Source organism: Struthio camelus, chromosome 3 (assembly GCF_040807025.1).
Source record: "Struthio camelus isolate bStrCam1 chromosome 3, bStrCam1.hap1, whole genome shotgun sequence".
In the NCBI taxonomy this organism is placed as follows: Eukaryota; Metazoa; Chordata; class Aves; order Struthioniformes; family Struthionidae; genus Struthio; species Struthio camelus.
The window spans coordinates 109313713-109336921 of record NC_090944.1 but is presented as its reverse complement, the minus strand read 5'-3'; the positions used below and the strand labels follow the sequence as shown (position 1 = coordinate 109336921).

Genomic DNA, 23209 nt, shown 5'->3' with positions numbered 1-23209 from the left:
GCCCAAGGAAAAAGTAATCACCGTGGAGTAAATTAGCAGACAGGAAGGAAAGAGTCAAACAAAAAGCTAGAGGCCTGTCCTGGGAAGGAAGGGTTGAAATAGACATTTCAAGATTATTCCTGCAAAAGCATCCACTTGAAACATCAGCTTAATGCAAATCCTTTTTTCCCTTTGGGGCAGTAAGAGGAAAGGGATCATATGAGGAACCTCAGAAAGTTCTATCCCCAAATACCACATAACTTCACAACTGCTTTCTGATGCCCTATTTGTACATCTTCCTAAGAATTTCCAAGTCAGTAACCTGTTGACGTAACATTAAGACTAAGAACATTATTATTTTAATTGGAAAAGACTCGTATTGTGACAGCGTTACTTCACTTTCAAATGTGCTTTATTTGATTCAGCACAACAGCAGTTGCAGGAAAATCAAGAAATTAAAAAGTAAGGATTGATGAAACAACTATAAAAGAGATGCAAATAAAAAATACACAAAGGAAGTAATCCAAAACAACCTTAGATCTGCCCTTACAGCTGTCTACCAATAAACCAACTCCATAAGTAGAACTTGGACACCAATGATGTTGCTAAGAGCCTGACCTTTAAAACTACTCTTTAACCAAACACTGAAAGTTTTAATTAAAACAGTGACTACACTTGTGTATTCTGAAGACTTAGTCTATATTTTATGTCAGTAACATTTATGCTGAAGTGTTTTTTTGTTTGTTTAACTAAAACTAAATAAAAACTAAATTTCTCCAGAACTATATTCAGCTACATAAAGACTTCAGAAGTGATCACAAGGAAAGCAAAATAAGTACCATTATCATCCTTCAAGATGAACACAAACATCTGTTCTAATCTTACAGTTCTCCTAGCCCTTAAAATGTTTAAGGATTATTAGAGACATCTGTGTACTTACAAGGGGTAAAAGAAAAGAGGCAATGTCTAGCATGGACATGTCCAACTTTCAACAAAGTTTATACAATTTATTGGCTATATTAATCCCCATAATTCACATGTACTATTCTAGCGAAGGAATACATCCACAAAGACCTTTACGTTACAGGTTGTGGTAGAAGATGTGGTCATTAACGAATAGCACTTTGGAACACATCCAAACAATGGATAGGACCTAGGAACGATGCAAGAATAATGTTAATGGCAAATTAAAGTTCAGAAAAAAAGCAATCAAAACCTTCACTCTTAATAATTTTGAACCTTGTTGTACTTAATATTATAAACAATACAGCCTGGGAACTGAGAATTGAGCCCATGTTGAAATGGTGATAAAGGAAAATATACTTCATACCTGCACTTCTTAGGTTAGGGTCTAGGTCTGGCATTTCCTTAGACGCTTCTGGACTAACACTGTAGATAGATGCGCCTGCTTCACTGACAATGCTACAAAATAAAATAGCAAATAGTCAAAGAACGTACAACTGAACAGCACCACTGAAAGACTTTGTTAGCATGCGAATTACTTGAATATTTGGGTTTTTTTTTTTTTAAGCTTCCTGTTTTGAAAATATTTTGAATTAACTGAATGCTTATAAAACTAAAACAGTACAGACACAGGAAAATATCTCCATATACGACAAAACACCTATCCCTGACCTGCAACATCCTCTCTCGTTCAATTCTAGCCCTATTAAAAATACACACTGTCCATGATTCAACCTCCATATAATCTTATAATGGAGAAAATGAGCATGCGAAACTAGTGTTACTAGCAGTCAACAGGAAATGCAGTATGCATCAACAAACAAACAAAGAAACCCAAATCACCATTACCTAACTGGCAATTTCATTAAAGAAACCTAAATTGTGAAGTCTAATGTCAATTAAGCTATTGCATGAACCCGTCTGGGGAGGGAGGCGGGGGTTGTTTACACATGCTTTAGATAAAGCAAACTGTCTAAAATATTCAGGAAAAAAATAGCTCTGTATCAATTGAGCCACAGAACTGCAGCACGCTTCTCGGCAACACTTAATACAGTATTCCTTCTGTACTCCCTGCCCTCTCCAAAGAAAAATACAGATGGCATGTAGTAAGCTAAACTATAGTTTATGCATCTGCAGCACACCTCTAATTCATTCAGTAATAATGACAAACTCACCAATTCAAATTACACCATACAATTTATCAAAACCCTCAGGTGCTCTAGTCCCACTCAAGAGAGGACTGCACTGAAATATTCACAGTGTAAGTTTATTTTCAGCTGTGAAATTTTGACACCACTAAAATCAATAGCGCACTTCTTCCAGTAACTTTAACAAAACTTGAATTTCAGGTTGATAATTAAGGCATGATAGAACTGCTGCACTGAAAAGGAACACTATTGATTTCAGAACTATTTTTACTTCTATTATTCCACTCTTAGAATAACCTTATGTTCCCCACAAGCAGAGTAACCATAATCCTTAAAAAACTGACCTTTCAATACAGTCATGTTTCCTTTATATTGTTCTTAAATGAGACTACAGGTTTTCCTTTTAAGAGCATTTAGCAGGTCAAATTTTTGAATAAAGAAACTGATATTTAGAAGTCCCTCCCTATAGAGAAGCTGGAGAATAGTTCAGAGATAAAACACACTTCCATTCAGTACTGACAATAAACAAAGCAAAAATGCAAAGATACAAAAAGGACAAATTTCTGACTGTAGCAAGGTTTTTACAAATGGGTATTTTTTTATTATTATCTATTCAATCTAAACTGGAATTTGGTAAAGTGCTGTACACACAAGTCCGATTTTATAGTTACTGGAATCTCTAATGAACATTTCATTATTACAAACAGACTGGGTCTTTCTATAAATACAGAGAATGAAATCCTGTTCTCATTTGTATTCGCGTAACTCCAGAACAAGTCAAGCAACTGGTTTAGCAGAGCAAAAAATTGCACAGATCAGTTGGTAAGCAAGCTGAGTGAGGCAAAGGAAAATGAAACTATTTCGCGATCTTCTAAAAAGATTCAGCGTTATGGGCTTTCCTTCAGTATAAATGACATTCAAAACACAGTCCCATAACAGACAGTAATTGAGAGCTACCAGCAAAACTAATTCCAAAATACAGTCAATATCACAAAAACGCAGCCACCGAAAAAAGAAGATGTTGACAGAAGTTCATCAAAATGATTTTTCTGATGAACTGGTAGTTTCAAGAACAATGCAACAGAATGTATTTCTTAAGCTGTTCACACATTATAAAGGCAGCATCTGGCAAGCTCTCCTTTTCTTCATGAAAGAGAAATTGCTTCCAAAAAACCACACACATTAGCACATACTTCCAACAGCTTTTAACTAACCTCTCTTCAATCTCTGTATTCTAACAGATCCAAAAGTTAACCTTTAACGCTATTTCTAAATTTAATACATTTTCTATGTATATTACACTGCTATTAAAAAAGCACATTCAATGTTTTGCACACGTTTACAATGCTGTACTATAAAATATATTACTGCACACAACTTATTGCTTGATTCGTTTCAGTACGTTGTACAGTAAAAAAATATGAAAGTGACTTGGCTGGGAGTTGTAAGGTACTTGATATTTTATGGATTCTCATTAATGATATATAGACAATTTTAAGAAATAAGAGGAATGCGATACTATGATTCTACGGTAGTCAAACTGAATCACTGCCAAATTTTGAAGTAGGTTTTTAAAAAAAAGTTCCTTGCTAAAATGGATTAATAAATTTAGGATAGGAGAGTAAAAAGAAAGTTGAAAAGAGCATATTTCCTTTTCTTAACAAAATTTACACACATCATCGGGGGGTAGCAAAGATTTGTCTTGAGGTCTTGAGCAGCAAAGCAAAACACGAAGAGCACTTTCAGGAGAAGCATACACTGGATATTTCACATCCACTGTGAGATGGTTTTGCATGCATGCACATATTCTGTGAAGTATTTGGTAGAGCTGACTTGAAAGAGGAGAAAGAATTTCCACTCACATAGGACCCCAGTTACAACTGTTGTTCCTAACTGAAACTGTAAAACCCAGACATTAAATAAAAGTTGTTATCCAGAGTAAATGCACAGGGCCACAAATTCCAAAGAAACCGTTCTTTGGTTGGTTCAACCATAGTCAACCAAGAGTTTACAGACCTATTAGTGCTTGTCACGTGGTTTTATTTAGTTTGTTTTTAGCTACAGTAAGGTGGTTATTAACGTGACATTGGCACATACGTACTAAAACACTTTAGCTTGGTCACAATACGAGGATTACAGCAAGAGAAAAAGGTTTGGGAATTTTTGGTTGCTATTGTTTTATATTTTGGTTTTTTTGACTGGATGAGATACACTGGTTCACAGACTTTTTTGTGTGTTTTTTTAATCCTATTACTCTTTAAAGGGAGATATTACATAAGATAACATATACTAATTTAATTTTATAAAATACTGTTTCCAAAGAATATGCATATTTTATGTCTGAGGACATTAAGCCAAAAATAAACCTGCTCAGATCTGTGGGCCGCTGACTTTGGACTACTTTGGTCCACATCGTTGCTTAACCCTGTTGTGTTTAAAGGCAAAACAACAAGAAAACTCACAAACCCAAAACAAAGTATTCTCAAAGAGAATCAAAAGAAAGCCCTTATAAAAGATTGCCTCTAAATCACTTACGAACTGGAATACAGGTCCTCTTAAAAATCGTAGCTAAAACTGTGTATATCTCTAAAATTAGAATTTGTTTCTAATTTTACTTTTAAGAAACACTATTCATTAAAAAACCCAAAACTTCTAAGTCATAAAAAATTCCTATTCCTATGCATTCCTTTAGACTTGAAGGAATGATTCTTGTACTGACTAAAATCATAATAGTTGAAACAACATTACTAAAAAAGCTATATTTTCCTACTGGAAGTCAATATGCAATCAATAAATAATTAGTTAGAAACAGTATGTGATACGCAAAATGCTTATAATATATGCACTGACAAGTTTCATAAACTGCTATCTGATTAATAAAAAAGTTGGCAAAGAATCTGGGAATACGCCTCCATACTGTCTGCTTGTCACTTTATCTGTCCTTCAAACTAAATATTTATTCTTACCATCTACATGCAACTTCTTAAAAGTGCCCAAGCCTCACTGGAGCACAAAGCCACTATACAATTATTCAATTTATTTTTATTAACTATACTAACAGCCCTAATGCAGAAAGTAAATCTTTGTATACTGTGCAGATCTCTCACGTTTATTAAGACTCGTTTTAACCCACTGCTAAACCAACATTAAATATATTCCACTAGCACCACCTGGTGGTCCATCAGCTTTATGCTAGAGACCATGCTAAACTGTATTCTAAACGCTTTATGTAGGAATGCCTTTTAACACTTACTAGAATAAATTACTTTCTTACTCAGCTTAAATAAATATTATATATTTCACACGAAAAGACAATTCAAAAATACAAAAACGCACAATGATAAAAATTACGTTTAGCACACTAGAGTTACCCAAAATCACTTATGCTTAAAAGTATTAGTTTCACATACTTGTATATAATGAAACATTTTTTAAAAGCTCGCAATGTTTTTAGGTAATAAGCTTTCACTGAAAAAAATTCCTAGTCAGTCCCAGGCACTTATAAGCTATGCATAAAAATCTGTAACGTACGCATATGAAAAAGAAACATATACATCACACTGGAGGCTTCTTGAGTTAAAGACAGATGCAGCTACAACTACATTTTAAGAAACAATAACAGAACAAAGAGGAGATCAATATTAATATTTGGAAGAAAACTGTGGTCATATTGAAACCACAAGGAATGTTGACCACAAAATGGGCCCAGATTTTCATGGAAGTTCATCCACATGAACTTACTAAAAACAAAGAAGCAGCACTTAGTTTCAGAAGTGCCTACAACTGAGAACGGTTGAGAGCTAGGTAAGTACTACAGAAAGAGCATACATACACTTGCCCGTTCTTATACAAAAGTGGCTAGGTAGCCGCTTTTGGCCAGTGATGATCATCAGCTAGGGGAGGTCAAAGACACTCCTCATATGAAACAGCAATACCCTCTTTGGCTTGCGGCTCTCTTTCCTTTAATGTCAAGCAGGACACAGCCCAAGGCAGAAGCAACCCTGACTGCCCATCCAGCTCCTCGCCATTACGGATGGCGAGCTGCAGGTGGCATGGGATGAGAGGGGTTTCATGCCATGGCGGGCAGAGTTATCTGCCATCCCCAGAATCTCTCTGCTTCCTCAGCACCCTGGTCATGTAGGTGGGCACTCCAGTCCCCGCACACTCAGCACAGCTCCTTCTGCTGGGAAGGTGATCGATATGGCCCGCGGGAAACTGCAGGCCAGTGCAGGCTGAGTGAGACGTTGCAATTTATTCAGCGACCAGCACTTCGCCACAGGAACAGGATACCAGACTTGACAGTGCCTGGGCCTGACGCAGTATAGTCATATATATATATATATATATATATATTTTTTTTTTTTTCTTGTGAGGAATAAATGCCATGAAAGTGCAAGATAAAAAGGATCTGGCAAATACTCAATGACATATTCAAGGAGAAAAAAGCCCAAATATTTGAGAAAGCTTGTTAATTCCAATAGATGAAATTAAATGCAAAATCTGGTCTTTCCCTTATCTCCAATGAGCTAGTGTTACTGCAAAGGAAGATATTGGGACCATGACAAAAAAAATTAGAAACCAACCGTTATTCAACAAAATTAAGTCAAGAAACACACAATCTTCACCTATGCCTTTAAATAAGCTAAAGACTTAGCTTTAAAGTTTAATAATATATAAAACTCAGGAAATAATTCAGCATTAAATGTATTTTACAATAATTAAACTGTTTTCAAGGAAAGGAATTTTCACCAAATTTTCATTGCTTAATTCAGAACTTACATATAGGTAAGCACAGAAATTTTGCTAATATGAAAGTTCACCTTTCAAACGTCACATTAGACAAATTTAGGTGTTATAGTTTTCTTTCGTGAAAATACAGCAGAAAAGCTTCTAGTGACTGCCACTCAATTAGAAACAGTTGTGGGGAAATCAAGTCTTAAAAAATTGTTTCCGTTCAGGAGTTCCCAAGCGCACAAGAAGTTAAGCACACAGAATGTCTTCAGATATCCTAATTATAAGCAGTGGTGTAGTCCCCTCATTGCTGCTCAGCTGCATTCTGTAAGTTTTCATAGAAAGTATTATGCAAAATTCTGGTTATAACCAGTGTTTTGAATTAACAACAAACAAGTCTGTAACCATTTCTATCCATGTGTGAATTAGCCAGCTTAGTATTTTGCAAAGTTTACTAGAAAATGCAAAGAACAGCAAAGTAATTTCTTCCTAACCAACTCCTAATCTACTTTTTAAAGTGAAAATTATTTCTCGGCTGTTTCAAACCAGGATCCGTGTAACGCAGCAAGTTATAATACAGCGCAACAGTACCTCTTTCAGTCGCAAATCCTACTTCCGAAGCAGCTTGCTGGTCCTACAGCAGTACAATAAGCAGCTTATAGAGCAGCTTCTGAAACGCCAGAATTTCAAGGCAACCACCGCTGCATTAAGGTAAACTTAACCTGGGATCAATTTCACTATTTATTTCAATACAGTACTGCAAACTAGTCAGGGGTTTAGTCCCCTTCCTGCAGGGAAGGAACGAACTTACACAACTGAAAAATCTATTATTCGTATTTCCCACTGTGTCTGTTCCTTTGAGCCACTTGATCTTGTCTACTTGGTTATCTCATACTATGTCATCTCCCAAAGCCAGCACGCCCTCCATTAATTCGCAGAGGCTGTAATAATTCATGCATCAATCTCCCCCCTCTCTGACTCTAGCGACTGCAGACATTTGATCTTCATACTTTATGCTCAACCTCGTAGGCCTGGGGTAGGACTCCAGTGTCTTTTTAATCACTTGAGCACTTAATATTTGAGTACTGCAAGAACTGTTCTTTTGTGAGCATTCGTTCATATTTTTCATGTGCGTTGCAGTGGTGAACTGTGTAGTAGCTACCAAAATATCTGAACAATATTGAATTGGAATAGATATTCAAAACATATTCTTCAAATAAAGAAATCAACAGAAGTTTAATTTTAGATTTAGGTATTCAATGGTACTTCAGAGAAAGGCAGCTTCATGCAGATTCCTCTTCAGGTAAAATGTAAAGCGAACGAAACAAATGTGGAGTTATATGCATTTCTCTCCTGTTTACACAAAAATGACATTTAGCACCAGTCAAGCTGATAGCTTTCTTGGTAGACAGCTTACAGTTTTCAAGCCTACTGCATAGAATAAAATAAGGTCTGTTTTTATCAGTCTTCAGCAAAAGAATCTAATCACAATTTGTATCATTGGTTCAAGTCATTAAAAGTGGCATACACCTTAAAATAACATTACGTCTAAGAAGGGTATTTGCTTTCCTCTCTTTTCCAGTGTTTATACAGAACTAAACTTCACTACAGAATTGAGGTACGTACTTTAAGATGAAGATCAATATGCAAAAAATAAAGTTACATTTGTTTAACATTTTAAAACACCAAATTATAGTCTTTCAACATCAGGGAAAACGAAAGAATGCCTCAATGTCTTGACTTTATAAGAAATTAAAAGGAATACAAGAAAGTCAAAGCCAGTTTAACTACAAAGACCTGCAGCCAAATCTCAGGGACCAAACGAAACACATAACAGAGACTGGAAAATTAGGAAATATATATATCCAAAAAATGCAATTACTAAAGTAATTATCTTCTAGTACTACCCACTTCCCTACAAGCTGGCAAATATTAGCACAAACATAAAATCCAACATTTTAGATCTTCACTGCTCTGCAGTGTAAGAGAGCACAGTGTGTTGATTTTACATCCTAAGAGCGTTTTGCAAGAATTCAAACATAACATAAGGATATTTCAAGTATAAGAGTAATTATATTCTGAGACATACAACTTGACTTCCTCTTTGTGAGTGCAAAACAAGTGTCAATGATATGGACACATACAGACACACATACACAAAACTGTGACAGGTTTTCTAAAAACCTGTTTTTTTTGTTTTTGTTTTGTTTTGTTTTGTTTTTTTAAACAGGAAAACTTGGCAGGTTTTCCTTTTAAAAAAAAAACAAAAAAACAAAACACTACTTCTTTGGAAAACGCAGCCCAGTTCTATTAACTTCCTGATTTGGGTGAATGCAGAAAAAAGTACACCAAATAAAATATTTCACCCACTACAGAACAAGAAGAGTTCAAAATTTTCTGATTTTAGTTCTTCAACCACCATCCCTTCCCCAAAGGGGTGATTAGAAATTTCCTGTCTGACACTAAAGTAACAAGACAACTGTATACTACATTTTGCAAGCAGAATGAAATATATCTTGTAGTATTTCTCAAACCTAACAAAAAATCATTACGATTTAATTTCTTCTCCATTAGATAGACTCTATTAACCCTAAATGAAACAAAAACTACCTACTGTACTAAACTAATACAACTAACTGTACAACTACGGCCCTGTAATCCTTTGTTCATTTGTCTATGAACCATGCCCTCAGCACATCCCTACAAAATGATCAGATATCTGTCTTCATCTTGTCTGAAAACGATGACATTTTTCAGTAAGAAAAGGGTCCAAATGGCAGGTGTCAAAGAGCTTTAACTTCACACGTGGTGCTAGGAGGCAGAAAAAACAACAGTAGCGTGTGGCCATGTCAGAGCTGTACAGAAGCTGCCGTACAAGTGCATATCTGAAAAGAGCAAACCTCATAGTCTGTTAAATCAATCTAGTGCCAGATGCTGTTATCAGAACAAAACTGGTGCTGTGGATTCATCCCCAGAAGAAATACATGTCCCGCATCTATACTGAAAAGCGAAAGACCTAGTGCGGAACATCTCAAGACTGAAGGTGACAGCTACCTGTGACTGCCTCCACCACTTTTATTGACAGCTTCAGAGAACAGGTCCTGTCATTGCTCATCAACTCATTTGAGTTGAAGCTGCTTTCTGCTCTTGCAAAGTACTTTAAAATCTGAACTTCATGTCCAAAGTCTACTTCCAAGTTAATCATCCAACAAAAAAGCAGTAATTCATTTTTACTTTAAACATAGTAATACAGTAGGAACGTAGAGACAGAATTTAAATATTGCGCTCTCCCCGATTGTAGCAATGTCTTGGAAAGGAACCACAGCAACTGGGATAATAATTATAGAAAACAGCATTTCCTCAACTTAAGAGGACAAGTACAAATAATAAACAAATAAGTATAAAAATAGAAATGTCATAGTCTTCCTAATTTTAAACATAGCATTAAAATAATTCTAAGCAGAATTAATCATAATTACATATAATTAGGAATATATGTACCAACATTGTTAAAAAGTTACTCATCTATAACCAATTAACATTAAAGGCTCAGCACTTCAGACTTGGAACCAAAGGCAGTAAAAAAGGCCTCAGGATTGACATGGGGAATGAAAACCCAAAAGTCCATTTCTAAAAATAGAAATAGGCATGAAGACTGGTATGCTCTTTACGAATATATTTTATAATTTCAAGCCCACTCCTGCCAACATTCACTCTTTGCATACAACTAACTGTCCCATCGACTTCAAGGGAAAAAACTCCACGTTTAAAAAAAACAAAATATATGTGTGGCTGAATACTGATAAGATTTTACCTAGTCTATTTTACCTACTACGCAAAAAAACAACTTTTGCAGTCAAACTTCAAAAAAGAAGAAAAGAATTAGGTAACATTAAATGCTCTGGTTTGACATTTTCATAGGCACTCTTTAAATGAAATTGCCTAGATGGACACATCAAAAACACGGCACATTCAAAAAAAAAAAAAAAAAAAAGTCATTCCCCCCCTAAATGCCTAGCAAAACTCTTCCAAACTGAAGAGTCCAACCAGTAATGTTAGCCCCTGTTCCTTTCAATCCTCAAGAGCCTGGTCAAGCAAATAAGCCATGAAAGCCAACAGACCAAAGGAAGTAGCAAGTTCAGAGAAGAGGGTCATCACTAACAGCGTCCTGCCAGCAGCTCGTTCTCCGCTTGGCCAAGCGGAAACCCCAGAAGCAGTGGTAGCACAAGGGGAAAGCCGGTGTTTCATGTAGCCCATCTCCAGCCAAGCAGGATCTTGAAGAAGACAAGACCAACCCAGACTCCTTTTAAAAAATCACATCAGCAAGTACTGCAAAGTCTAGAACTCTACAATTACATATTTGTGCATAATTATTCAAGTATACCTTGAGGATGGAGCATTATAAAGTAACAAGAACTGAGTGTTCTGGAACAAATTAAAAAAAAGACTCTTTCATTTTGTTTTGTTTTTAAAAGATTTTCTGCCAATACTGTCTATATTTGGTGTTGTCACCAACATTTAGCACTAACTAAAGTCAAGATATTGGGGTTTTTTGACATATGAATTTTCCTTCTACTTCTCCACGTGCTACTGGCTATAATTTACTTGCCCCCTCTTCCCTTTCCCTGCTAAGTTCCACTGTCCTCCATAGGTACCACCTACCTTTTCTTTCAGAGATAATCCCTAACTGAACTCTGAGCAATTGTTCTCAGCTTCTATTTAGTTTAAAATCTCAAGTTTCTCTTTCAGACCTGAAAAGGAACATGTGTCAAAAAGTCTGCCTAATTTCTCAAATTGCAACATTTCCCTATTGTAAGCCCTACCCTGTCTACAACACTGCCCTTTCGTGGGACACAAGACATTTAAGACAGTGATGATTCATTAAGGAGAGTCTGTGGGCTTCTCCAGTGAACATGAAATGGACCTTTCAGCCAGTTAATTTGTCAGTGAACTTCCTAGAGAAATTGCATCAAAAAGTGTTGTATACTAACAGTCTATACGAAACTACCTAGCTCCGCTTGCCCTCTGGGATGATTTTTATTTGGAAAATCGGCAAAGATGCAGTGACTGCAGTGGCTAAAATGCAGTTAATCATACCAGACCAAAGGCTGGTGTTTAAAATCATGTTAACTTGCACAGAGACTTTCTCCCTAGCGTGGAGCATAACTGTACAAGACCACAACATACGGAGCAAAATGCCTCTTAGAGAATTACACCTCCAGCAATTTGCATTTCCTCTAATGCTTACTAAGCATTTCGGAAGGAGTTCAACCAGAATCTTGGTGCAGATTCTATAGCCTTGGTTTATACAAAAATTTGTCCTGTAGCTTTGCCTTGATTTAGGCTTTATTCTATTTTTAGCCCCTTCTTACAGTATCACTGATCCTAATACCTGACCAGTCAAGTTACCCTCTTCCTCGGTACACATACATGGGAAAAACTAGAGTGAACTACACCCCTTTTACTATGGGTTAACCAGTACAATATAGACTCTCTGCACAGCGTGAAGTAAACACAGTTCCACTACTGCTGTTCCCCTCTGCTCCCTCCTCATCCCTGTTACGATCTGAGCTGTATCTGACCATGTCGTATTAAATATTTTTAAACTACAGACACTTCCTGGTACAGCTTGCTGAAGTCTTAAGTACCAAGGTTTTCGACACAGAGAAACCCAGAAAAAAATTTGAATCCTGGAACAGGAGTGATTCTTGACTGGAAAACTTCTGTGAGATAGTATATAATAATGAAAGTGTGACAACATTTTTCTGGTAGTGATGTTGCTTCTCACTGTCTTTGATTTGCAATTCAATTAACAAAGGTATCTGTTGCAGCTCACAGAAGATAAGCCTCCTGTGTCTCTTCTCTAACTCAAAATACTTGAGACAAATGTTAGATAAAGTAAATGGTGCATTACACAGACCTATTAAAAATCATACGCTATTTTCTCTCAAAGGTAATTTCGATACTTCTTCTACTGTAGTTCACGAATATTCAAAGTTGCCACTTATCAAGAAAGAGGTCCGTTCTGTCCATCACGGAAATTATTTTTCTTCTTCTTACTGGAAAAGCGCCTGTATATATTGAGTTACTAGTTTAGCGCTCCCAGCAAAATCTATTAATCACCTATAAAGGATCTGTAGCATCATAATATAAAAAAGGATTATAGCAGCAAACACGAAAAAAGCCAGGAAACAGCAGTTTGAAGGGGGAGGGTAAGGACACAATGGCCGCCTCTGACCATTTACAGTCTGAAAGTCTGACTGATTTTCAGAAGATAACATTTTTCACGAAAACGTCAGAGTCAAATGAAGCTTGCTTTACCTTAACAAGCATATTTTAAGAGATCAAAGAGGTATAAAAGAATTTGTGTTTGTAATCATAAAAGCATTTTAAAATATATCCCTTCAAAAGCAAGATGTTCACAGTTAAAATTAAAATTAATTCTCCTCAGAGTTTCTTCTCTCAGACACAGATTTCAAGGTGAGAAGACTTACTCAAATGTCTGTAGAGTAATATAAGTAGATTTAGTGTTTTCTTATTAAATTAGAGTTTTCTGCTTTCAGGCCTTTAGGGTTCTTTCCTGTCTTCTCTAGTGCTCCTCATTGTCATGTTTTTAAATACCGTTATTTTACTGATATCATATGCCTCGACTGGGTGTGTGCAGTAAGAGGGTTAAAGGGGTTAAACATTGACTGCATTATTGTTCATCCTTTTATCATTTAAAGCAGTAGATATTTTCTTATTTTGTGTTACAAATAGAAGCAAATACAAGCCTTGGGAGAAAGAAACAAAAAAGCCCCCAAATCAGTATAAACCAGAAATGGATTCATGAATTGCACATTTTTACAGAAAATACAAGTTCTTTTAATAAGACTCTAACATAAGGGTAGGAAAAAAAAAAAGGCAAAAAAAATCTGGAATTAGTAAAATAAAAGGTCAGTTAGGTAGTGGTATACTTTTTTTTCCCTGTCTTCTTTTAAACAAGAATAATTTGTTCCCCTAGGTTGTGATGCATCCACACTAGAGACTTATCATGGATAATATTACTACAGCTGGCATAAACATACGCTGAAAGACCACTTCATTTAAAACGTGTTTTTTATCCATTTACAAACACTTAAAAAATTCTCCTTCTGGACTGAAACTGCTTATGCTTCATTTCCAAGCAATTATATTAAAACTGAGGGAAAAAAAAACACAGGAAAAAGTCTTTTTTACCTATCCAAATAGGAAAGCATAGGAGACGAAGGTTTTCTAATTTTAAAAGAGGTATCTTTACATCTGAATCACAAAAACACAGGTGAGTTATTTTATGTCCTATTTTTACACCACAGTTTCCAAAGTTACTCTCTAGTCACAGATGTGTAGCACAGTATGTAGGTACTCATCACCTGCAAATCTAGCAGTAGAATATCTTCAAATACAGTAAAGGTTCATCAATGCATATTTATACATCCAATTGCTTTCGAGTTACCTTACCTACAAATATTTTCCAGTTGCAAAGTCTTGAAACATGCGTCTTTTTATTGTGGTAGCCCTCCTTTTGAGACCCATTTTATAAGGAGCAAATTTTTTTAGAAACATTTGAGGACTCATGGGTCACAATTACAAGTAACGTTACGTGATTTTAAACAAATACAGTAATGAAAATAAAGTGGTTGGTTCATCCTTTTTAAAAACAATTGAGTTATTTCCTCTTAACAGATGACAAAGTTCACAACAGGAAGTTCAGAATCAGTTTCTTCTTGGAAGGCAAAAAACAGCAGCAACAGCCCAAGAAGTGCCCCCAAACCTAGAGCCCTAAAATAAACCCTACTAATGTTCTTCCTCTTTTCAAATCTCTGTTCTCTCCTCCCACTACCCACATGCTTCAGAATGAGAGAAAACTCTTTCAAAGAATCCTGCCAATTCATCTCTGGGCAGCAAGAAAGGAAGGTAGTCTGAAACTAGTCTGAAGAGTCTTCTGGAGGACATTATAAAGAAAGTGAACACAGTCAATCACAACCTACACCTGCAAACACTGACTAAGTTATGTCATGTGGGCAATGCACACTGACACCAAACTGACTTCTGTGGACTAATCATTAGGCTCTTACGTCTGCATTCTGCAAGATAAATAATAAATAAAATAAACAACGTAGAATTAGCACCTTGGAAGAATTCTTTCAATTTTTGGAAATTATAGGATTTCCCAGAATCACAGAAGGCAGCTCTAGAGACAGTCTAGTCCAATCGCCTTTCTCAAAGCAGGATCAGCTACAGTAGGTTGCTCAGGGCAGACAAATGAAAACGCTTGGTTTCACCACAGGTGAGAACTGAGGTTTTGATACTATTAAAACTAAGGTTAGTCGTTTTTTTTAATGGCAGGTTAAAAATTCAACACTATACGTACCTTTCAGAAAACAGAACCCCAAATGGAGTCTGATAAACTAGTTTTGAGATTTTAAAAGTCCTCAGTGCTGTTTGTTTTTAAACAGAGCTGCGCTGAAAACTCATTAAACTTCCTAGCTTCCTCAAATGCTACAAGCAAAAACAAAAATTGAAATTGTTTAGAAATGAAATTAATGGGAATATTTGCACTGTTGATTCTTGCAGTAGCAGAGTTGGCCCACTTAATTTCAGTGTCCGTTGTTAAAATATTATGACTATTCTTGCAGTTGATAACTACCATCTGTTACTTAAAAAAAAAAAATTTGGAGATCGGGGGTGTGGATACCACAAGTGTTATAATAGAAGCATATTATAATTGTCTAGATGAGAACAGGAGTCTGTCTGCTAGAGACTCCACAGCAGCACTGCACTGGAGAGCCTAGAGGCATTCTGGCTGATGCAGACAATTCCTACTGGGGGTTGTGGAGAACATATGCCAAAGTGGACTATGCAACTCCCTTTAATACAGCAGAGCATCTTCTGCCCTCAGGTGCCTGCTCAGCTCTGCTGGCTAGTGTGGAAGGTGGCAGAGCCAAGTAACCCTCATCACCAGCCTCCCTTCGTTAGACAGTCCAGGATGATCGCTGCTGTTAAGAGTCACTGGGGCTCCGAGCCAGAAGAGCACATGGCTCACATTTGCACACCAGAGTCATCACATGCAACAACGTGACCAAGAGCTGCACTGGACCATTCCACGGCTTTTACTGTTTAGGGCATTTTGAGGCTGAGACTATTTCTCATCCACTGCAAGGATGGGGTATTATAGCTGGATGGAAAGCAATATGGCACAAATATTAAACAATTTTGGCCCAGGGAAAGAATAAACTTCCAAGCCTAAACGTAAATAAATGCTCAGTCCAGATCCAAAATCTATTAAGGAAGCACGCATGTAGATTTTAAATAACAAGGGTCTAAATACCACTTTCCTCTCATTAGCATTTTTGCTACTAATTTATACAATTATAGAAAGGAGAACCTAATCCTAAGAAGTCATGCAAATATTTCTAAATACATATTTAAATATTTTTAGAAAACAGTTTTCAGATAGCTGTGTTCAGGAGTCCATCCAAGAAGCAGAAAAATTTGCTTCGAAAAATGTAAATAAAACTTAAAATTACTGATATCACAAACTGGATTCGGGTTTACTCAAACCCTGAGAATCAGAACACAGTATTTCAACTTCTACTGAAGTTTAGAAGGGCTCACTGTAATCACCACCATCAAAAGCTCTGTGCAATTTAGTTTTACCAACTGTTGCACAATGAGAAAACCCCAAGCTCGTATTTTGTCATGAAATCAAAGAGAGGCTAACTTACAAAAGCTTCAAAATTAAGGAGCGGATATGATCTTAAACCACACCTCCACATTCTATTAAAATTTTGAAACAGGAAACCTGTTTTAAGAATTAAAAGCTTTAATTTAATTAAAAGTTTTTTTTGGTATTTCAGATTACCCAAAGACAATTTACATAAGTAAAGCTTCTCCCCCAGAGTTCACTGTACTAATGCTAAATTGTAGTTCGTCATAATCTAACACTATGAAAAAATTGGCTTTTTTCTAATGCCCAGATGCTTCAAGCCACCAAAATAGCAATCAACACCGCACTTTCTGTACTGCATATTAAATAAAATATATTTACACAAACCTCTATAATCAGCATTTAATCTGAATTTTTAATTTATAAAAAGCTGGAAATTCCCTATAGACTTTAAATTTTAAAGAGCAACCACTCGATGTCACAAATTTCCTTTTTTGGTTAGCAATAAAACAACTCTATTCAAGATAACGTCTTGATCAGAAAACTTTACTCTTGCTAGTGTCAGGTGTCAATCTACAATAACCACCAGTGAAGGAAAACTAACTTCCTTCGTTTGCTCTGCTAATGACTACCAGCAGCATTGCCTTTCCAATTGATTGTCTTCTACAGAACCTCCAAAGGATCATTAACCAATTTCAGTAAAAAGAAAGCTACAACTGAGAAGGCAACAAGCAGTTGTGGACAGACAGGTAAAACATCAGCAGAGTGCTGACAGAACCAGAAAGGGCCCATACAGTAAGAATTGTTAAGCATTTCTTTAAGAGTACGTTTTTGTTAACTGAAGAAATAGGACATATTAAAAGGATACTATATCACAATTTTAAAATTGTAATAAAAGTTCATTTTAAAACATTCAAATTGACAATGTCTCTTTCTATTTACTTTTGCAGCAGAGGAGTAGATTTAACATCTCCTTCAGTAGGGAGATAAGCACTGAGAAGTAATACAGGAATATCTGGTTTGATTTACTTAAAAATGACAAACTAACTTCTGGAAAATAACTTTACTAATAAATATGACAAAGTAACTTTGAGCTGTGATTACACTATGAGGCAAAATAGACCAAGAACAAGTAATAAATGCATCACTGGTTTTACTGAAGCCTACTTCCAAAGTATATTTACAGTATAACATCATAACGCTGACAAGAGAATCATCCAGTAAAGACGCATGTCTAAATTGTTTCCCTGAAACATTTCTTGTCAAGTTCAAATGTCAAAATGTGTTTTATCCAAATGTTAGTTCTAGTACATCCCAATAAAAGAAGTGAACAGGCAGCAGGCACGTTGCCTTAGCTGCCAAAGCTGTTTAATGAAATATGAAAATTAATAAGGTTTGAGAGAGAAGTTTCATGTGAAAAGCCAATTTAATATTAGCAATAACCATTACTGCATATAGATGAAAGCTTTCTATTTTGAAAGGTCCATAGGCAGCTGAGCTGTTTGAATAACATTGATATATTTGATGTTACATAAAATAATTCGATGTAATTAGAAACTGTGATATACTACTTGCAGGTACAAACAGGAGTAAGAGCAAATCACTAATTTTATATTGATAATAAATTTGCTTTCACGAGTTTTTGGGTGTTCAAAGAAAAGGCAAATAGCTAATGTACCAAATGCCAGAAGGACAATATTCAATTTAAATTTTTATTTCAAGCAACCAAACCAAACCTATTACTGAAAAGGAGGGAGGGGAATCTTATCACCCTCCTTCTGGGCCATTCTCACTCCAATTGTCAAAACAATGAACCTGTTCAGTTATGCTCTGGTCATCACAAATCACATCAATAAGAATTCTGTCATTTACCTGCAGCAGGATAGACCCTTAAACTGCTGAAGCTAACTATGAAAGTCTTTCACACAAATATCTTTCCTAAAGGATGCATGTCCATGGCATGTTACATTTTCCAAAGATTTAAGGTGAGAGAGAGCATGAGCCTTTCTTGTCTGATCCATGCAATTCAGGCCATGTAACAGCCATTCACTATATTTTCCTATAAATCTCATATATCCAGAAAGACATCCAGTCTTGACTTGAAGACATCAACAGACAAATAATCAACTTTTCCTTGATGATTTCACTCCAAGGATGAATCACTCAGATTCTTAAAAGCACAAACGTTATTTCTAATCTAAGCCTACTTGAATTTAACCTCCAGACACTCATTCTTGCCTTATGTTTTTCGTTATGTTGAAGAGCCTGCAGCAACTAGTTTGTTCCCTCAGTTACAATTTGTCCTGTGATCTTAACATACCTGTTTTCCATTCTATATGTAAGTCAAATTATTTGACAAATCTGATTTATGATAATAATACAACCATACGAAGGGAAGACAATACAAATGGGATGAGCTTGTTAAATACTTCTACAAACACATCCTTAAATAAACACGTTAGTATACACAGGCTGGAATCTACAAAAGCAATAGGTAATTTAGCAAAACATAATATCTCCCTGAATTATCTGTATTCCTTTACCTTTTGTATTTTTCATTCTCCTCAGTTTTGTGCTATCAAAAGGTACCAAAAGTTTTCTCTTTCACCAAGTGCTAACAAAGATGTAAACAACACCATTATTATGATTCTTAAGAACCTACTAGGCTTCATTTCTCTGACATTCCTTTCTGTATAGATCTGTTTAAAATTACACATTTTAAAGGTGCAACTTTATTTATGCCAAAGGAAAACAAGTTTGACATAACAGCTAACAAAACCAAATGCTCTTCCAACTATATTCTTCTTTGTCTTCTCTGTTCTCTGTTATTCCTGCTAGAAGGCCTGGTACCAAAGAAGGTGCTTCACATAGCTTGTCCTTTGTGATGTCTACTTCTAGACATACTGTTTCTTGCCTCTGTATCATGGACTATGACAAATGGATCATTTCTCATTCCCTCTACTTACTCATCATTGACAAGACTGCTGGAATCCAGTTATAAGAAGGAATTATTCTCAATAGGCACCTTCAGTTACAGATGTCTGACATTGCAGTCATCTAAAGCTAATCCCTTTTCAAGCTGAAATAACCTACCCAAAGACCTTTTGAGATACACAGCACGTCTATATTCTCTGCCTCTTGTGCCCTGGAAACATCAGAAGTATGCTGAAGCATCTCCTGCTGCTGTGGCTTCTTTCGATGCCATTCACGAAGCTTGTAAGACTGCCATACACCTTCTTCATAAGAAAAGTTAAGAGTCCAGACAGTCACAGGCCTCAATTTCCGCATCATACAAAATTAGTCTGACTTGAGGTGCAACATGGGTAGCACTCAGATCTGCACTGTTAACAGTCTCTAAAAGCCAACAAAGCCAACAGCTTGAAATCAGAAGTAGAAACGAGATTTTCATGCAACTGCAGGGGGAAAGAGCCCTTGCTCTATTGACAGATACATTGTATTTCCTTTTCAGTCCTGGAAGATTCTCAAGCTATCAGACATAGACGCAATTAAATTTTCAAATTTCCCTAAAATCAAAGTTATTTTTCTTTTTTATCCGAGTTTTGTAATAGTCGATCTCATGGTACTGAGAGAATTTTTTAGCAGCCGTCCAAATGTCAATTTCCTCCGGTTTACTACTCAAACAAACTTGAACAGATTTTCAGAGGGAGAGTTGGAGGCTTCTATCCAATCTCTGGATCTGCCTGAAAGCTTTCATTTCTTCCAGATAACTTAATAGCATTGATACTTCAAAGGGAAAAGAAATACTTTTCCCCATCAGTAACAGTATTTGCACAAATGCTCACTCCTTGTTTTTTTTTAAGCCATTTCCTATTATTCTTTAAAAACACATGCAACCCACACATATACACTCCTTAACAGAGATCCAGGATACAAAGTTTCCTCTCAAAGGTAAATCTATCAGTTAAAAGTCACTGAAATTAAGGTGGGTAATGTAGAATGTTAGAAAACCTAATATAATCCAACCACCTAACCTAAGCTTCTGCTATCATCATCAACTACAGTTTAAATTCAAATAAATAAATAAATAAATCTATATACCACATCTCACAACAATAAAGTCAGCCCAGTAAGAGCTGAAATGCAGAACACCAAATGTGGTTTCACAAATGAATAGGTATGAAGTTTGGCAGAATCTCAACTTAAGTAAAAACATATTATTGGCAATCTCATAAAGCTGGAAAAACGCTTACCTTTCCATTATGTCCCTACAGAATGTCTACTTGAAGACAAAGCACTATCCATATATATAACCAGGTCAGACTGTACAATAATACTCAGTCTTAGTACCTCACAAATCAAAGAATACATCATGTATTTATGTCATTTTAATCCGGATGCTATCAGTATTAATCACTATATATTTGGATGCCTCCGCTTAAATTAACTCCTGACAGGGCTCCATAAGTAATCCTGTTTTTTTTGTTTGTTTGTTTGTTTTTTTACATAGTGAAGAGCCTAAATGAATTTTCCTAATCAGTCCTAGTGAAAATTTACCAATTGTCACAGCTAATTCACACCAAAATCACTTAAATACACACAAGCACATGTTTCTGATGCCTCCAAATATGAAGAAGATAATACAATAATATCCCAAATACCAAAAGCATTACTTATTTTAGATGGAAAGACAACATTGTGGTAAACCTTAAATTAACACTTTAATAGTTTCAATTTACATTCACATTTAAGTATTAAAGATTTTGTTAGCACGGCAATACCGTATTAGTGTGGAACCAAGCTATTTTGTGCTAGGCAAAGGCTAGAAGGGTAAAGCACACAGATGTGGCAAGTTTCTGCGATGAACGCTCTGCAAATATATATGAATGGGAGAATTTCCTATGTACAATTTCACCTATCTTAAATATGAAGCTTCTGAGTCTTCTTATTCTTTGTTATTTTCAGGTCTAAACCCAGTAGTTTTCAACCTGCAGTTTACATACTCCTTCCAAGAGGACTACAAAGGAAGAAGAAGGAATCCAGCCCATTGTCAACAGGCAAAGACTTCTCTAGCACGAATTCTGCACCTCCACCAGTAAGTTTTCAATGCTCTGCAAATCAAAAATATATCAAAAGCAAACATTCACCATTGTTCAGTTTAGTCACTATCTAACCACTCTTGGCTTTCGTTTGAGCAGGTAACATCCAAATCTGATCATATTTCATTTTCATCAACAAAGAGAAGCAGAGGTGTCTGAAGGTTTCCTGACTAAACTCAAACATAAAAAGGAAGAGTACAAGAGATGGAAGCAAGGCTAGGTAACCCAGGAGGAATTTGGAGACAGTGTGCGTGGGGTTAGGAAAGCCCAAGCCCATCTGGCAAGGGATATGAAGAGCACCAAGAAAGGCTTCTACAAGTACATAAGCAGCAAAAGGAAGGCTAGGGAAAACGTGGGCTCCCTGCTAAACGTTGCAGAGCCCATGGGGACCAAAGGCACAGAAAAGGCCAAGATATTGAATGCTGTCTTCGCCTCAGTCTTTACCAGGAAGATCGGTGCTCAGGAATCCCAGGCCCCTGGAACCCGAGGGAAAGTCTGGAGCAAGAAAGACTTACCCTCAGTGGAGAAGGATCAGGTTAGGCACCATTTGAAAAAACTGGGCCTACAAGAGGCCATGGGACCTGACAGGATGCACCCACCAGTGTGGAGGAAGCTGGCCAGTGTCATTTCTAGGCCATTCTTGATTATCTTTGAAAGGTCATGGTGATCAGGAGAGATTTCTGAGGACTAGAAGAAAGTATCATTCCTATCTTCAAGGAGTGCAAAAAGGACAATATGGGGAACTACATTCCAGGTAGTCTTACCTCGACCCCAAGAAGGTGATGGAGCACCTAATCCTAGTATCATTTCCAGACGCATGAAGATGATTGGGAGCAGTCAGCACAGGTTTACAAAGGGGAAAACATACTTAACCAACCTGATAGTCTTCTACAACGAGCTGACTGACTTGGTGGATAAGGGGAAAGCAGCGGATGTTATCTCAACTTTAGTAAGGCTTTTGACACTGTCTTCTAGATCATCCTCATAGACAAGCTGATGAAGTAAGGTGTAGGTAAGTGGACAGTGAGGGGGACAGAAAACCTGCTGCACTGCCTGGCTCAGAGGGTTGTGATCAATGATCCTAAGTCTAGCTGGAGGTCAGTCACTAGCGGTGCCCCCCAAGGGTCGATACCGCGTCCAATACTGTTTAACATCTTCATTAATGATCTGCATGATAGGACCAAGTGCTCTTTCAGCAAGTTTGCAGATGATACAAAACTGGGAGGAGGGGCTGGTAAACCAGATGGTTGCACTGCTATTCAGAGCAAACTCAACAGGCTGGAGAAATGGGCAGAGAGGAAACTCAGGATGTTCAAAGCAAAGTGCCAAGTCCTGCACCTGCGGAGGAATAACTCCTTTCCCCAGTATGCACTGGGGCAGACTTGCTGGAAAGCAGCTTTGTGGAGCAGGACCTAGAGGTCCTGGCAGATAGCAAGTTGACCATGAGTCAGCAATGAGCCCTTGTGGCAAAGAAAGTCAATGCTGGGCTGCATCAGGCAGAGCACTGCCAGCAGGTCAAAAGGAGGTGATCCTTCTCCTCCACTCAGCATTTATGAGGCCAAACCTGGATTGCTGGGCCCAGTTTTGGGCTCCCCACTGTGAGACAGACATGGATTTACTTGAGCAAGTCCAGCAAAGGTACA

General features: G+C 36.8%; 1 protein-coding gene across 7 annotated transcripts in view; it reads right to left on the bottom strand.

The window, feature by feature from the left end:
- The window catches only part of SRBD1 (S1 RNA binding domain 1), a 142847-nt gene that overhangs the window by 71953 nt on the left and 47685 nt on the right, over nucleotides 1–23209 (bottom strand). For all 7 annotated transcript variants that reach the window (XM_068939627.1, XM_068939629.1, XM_068939632.1 and 4 more), the window contains exon 17: nucleotides 1310–1401. In XM_068939627.1, coding sequence (XP_068795728.1) covers nucleotides 1310–1401 — 92 coding nt within the window. The remainder of the gene's footprint in view (nucleotides 1–1309; nucleotides 1402–23209) is intronic.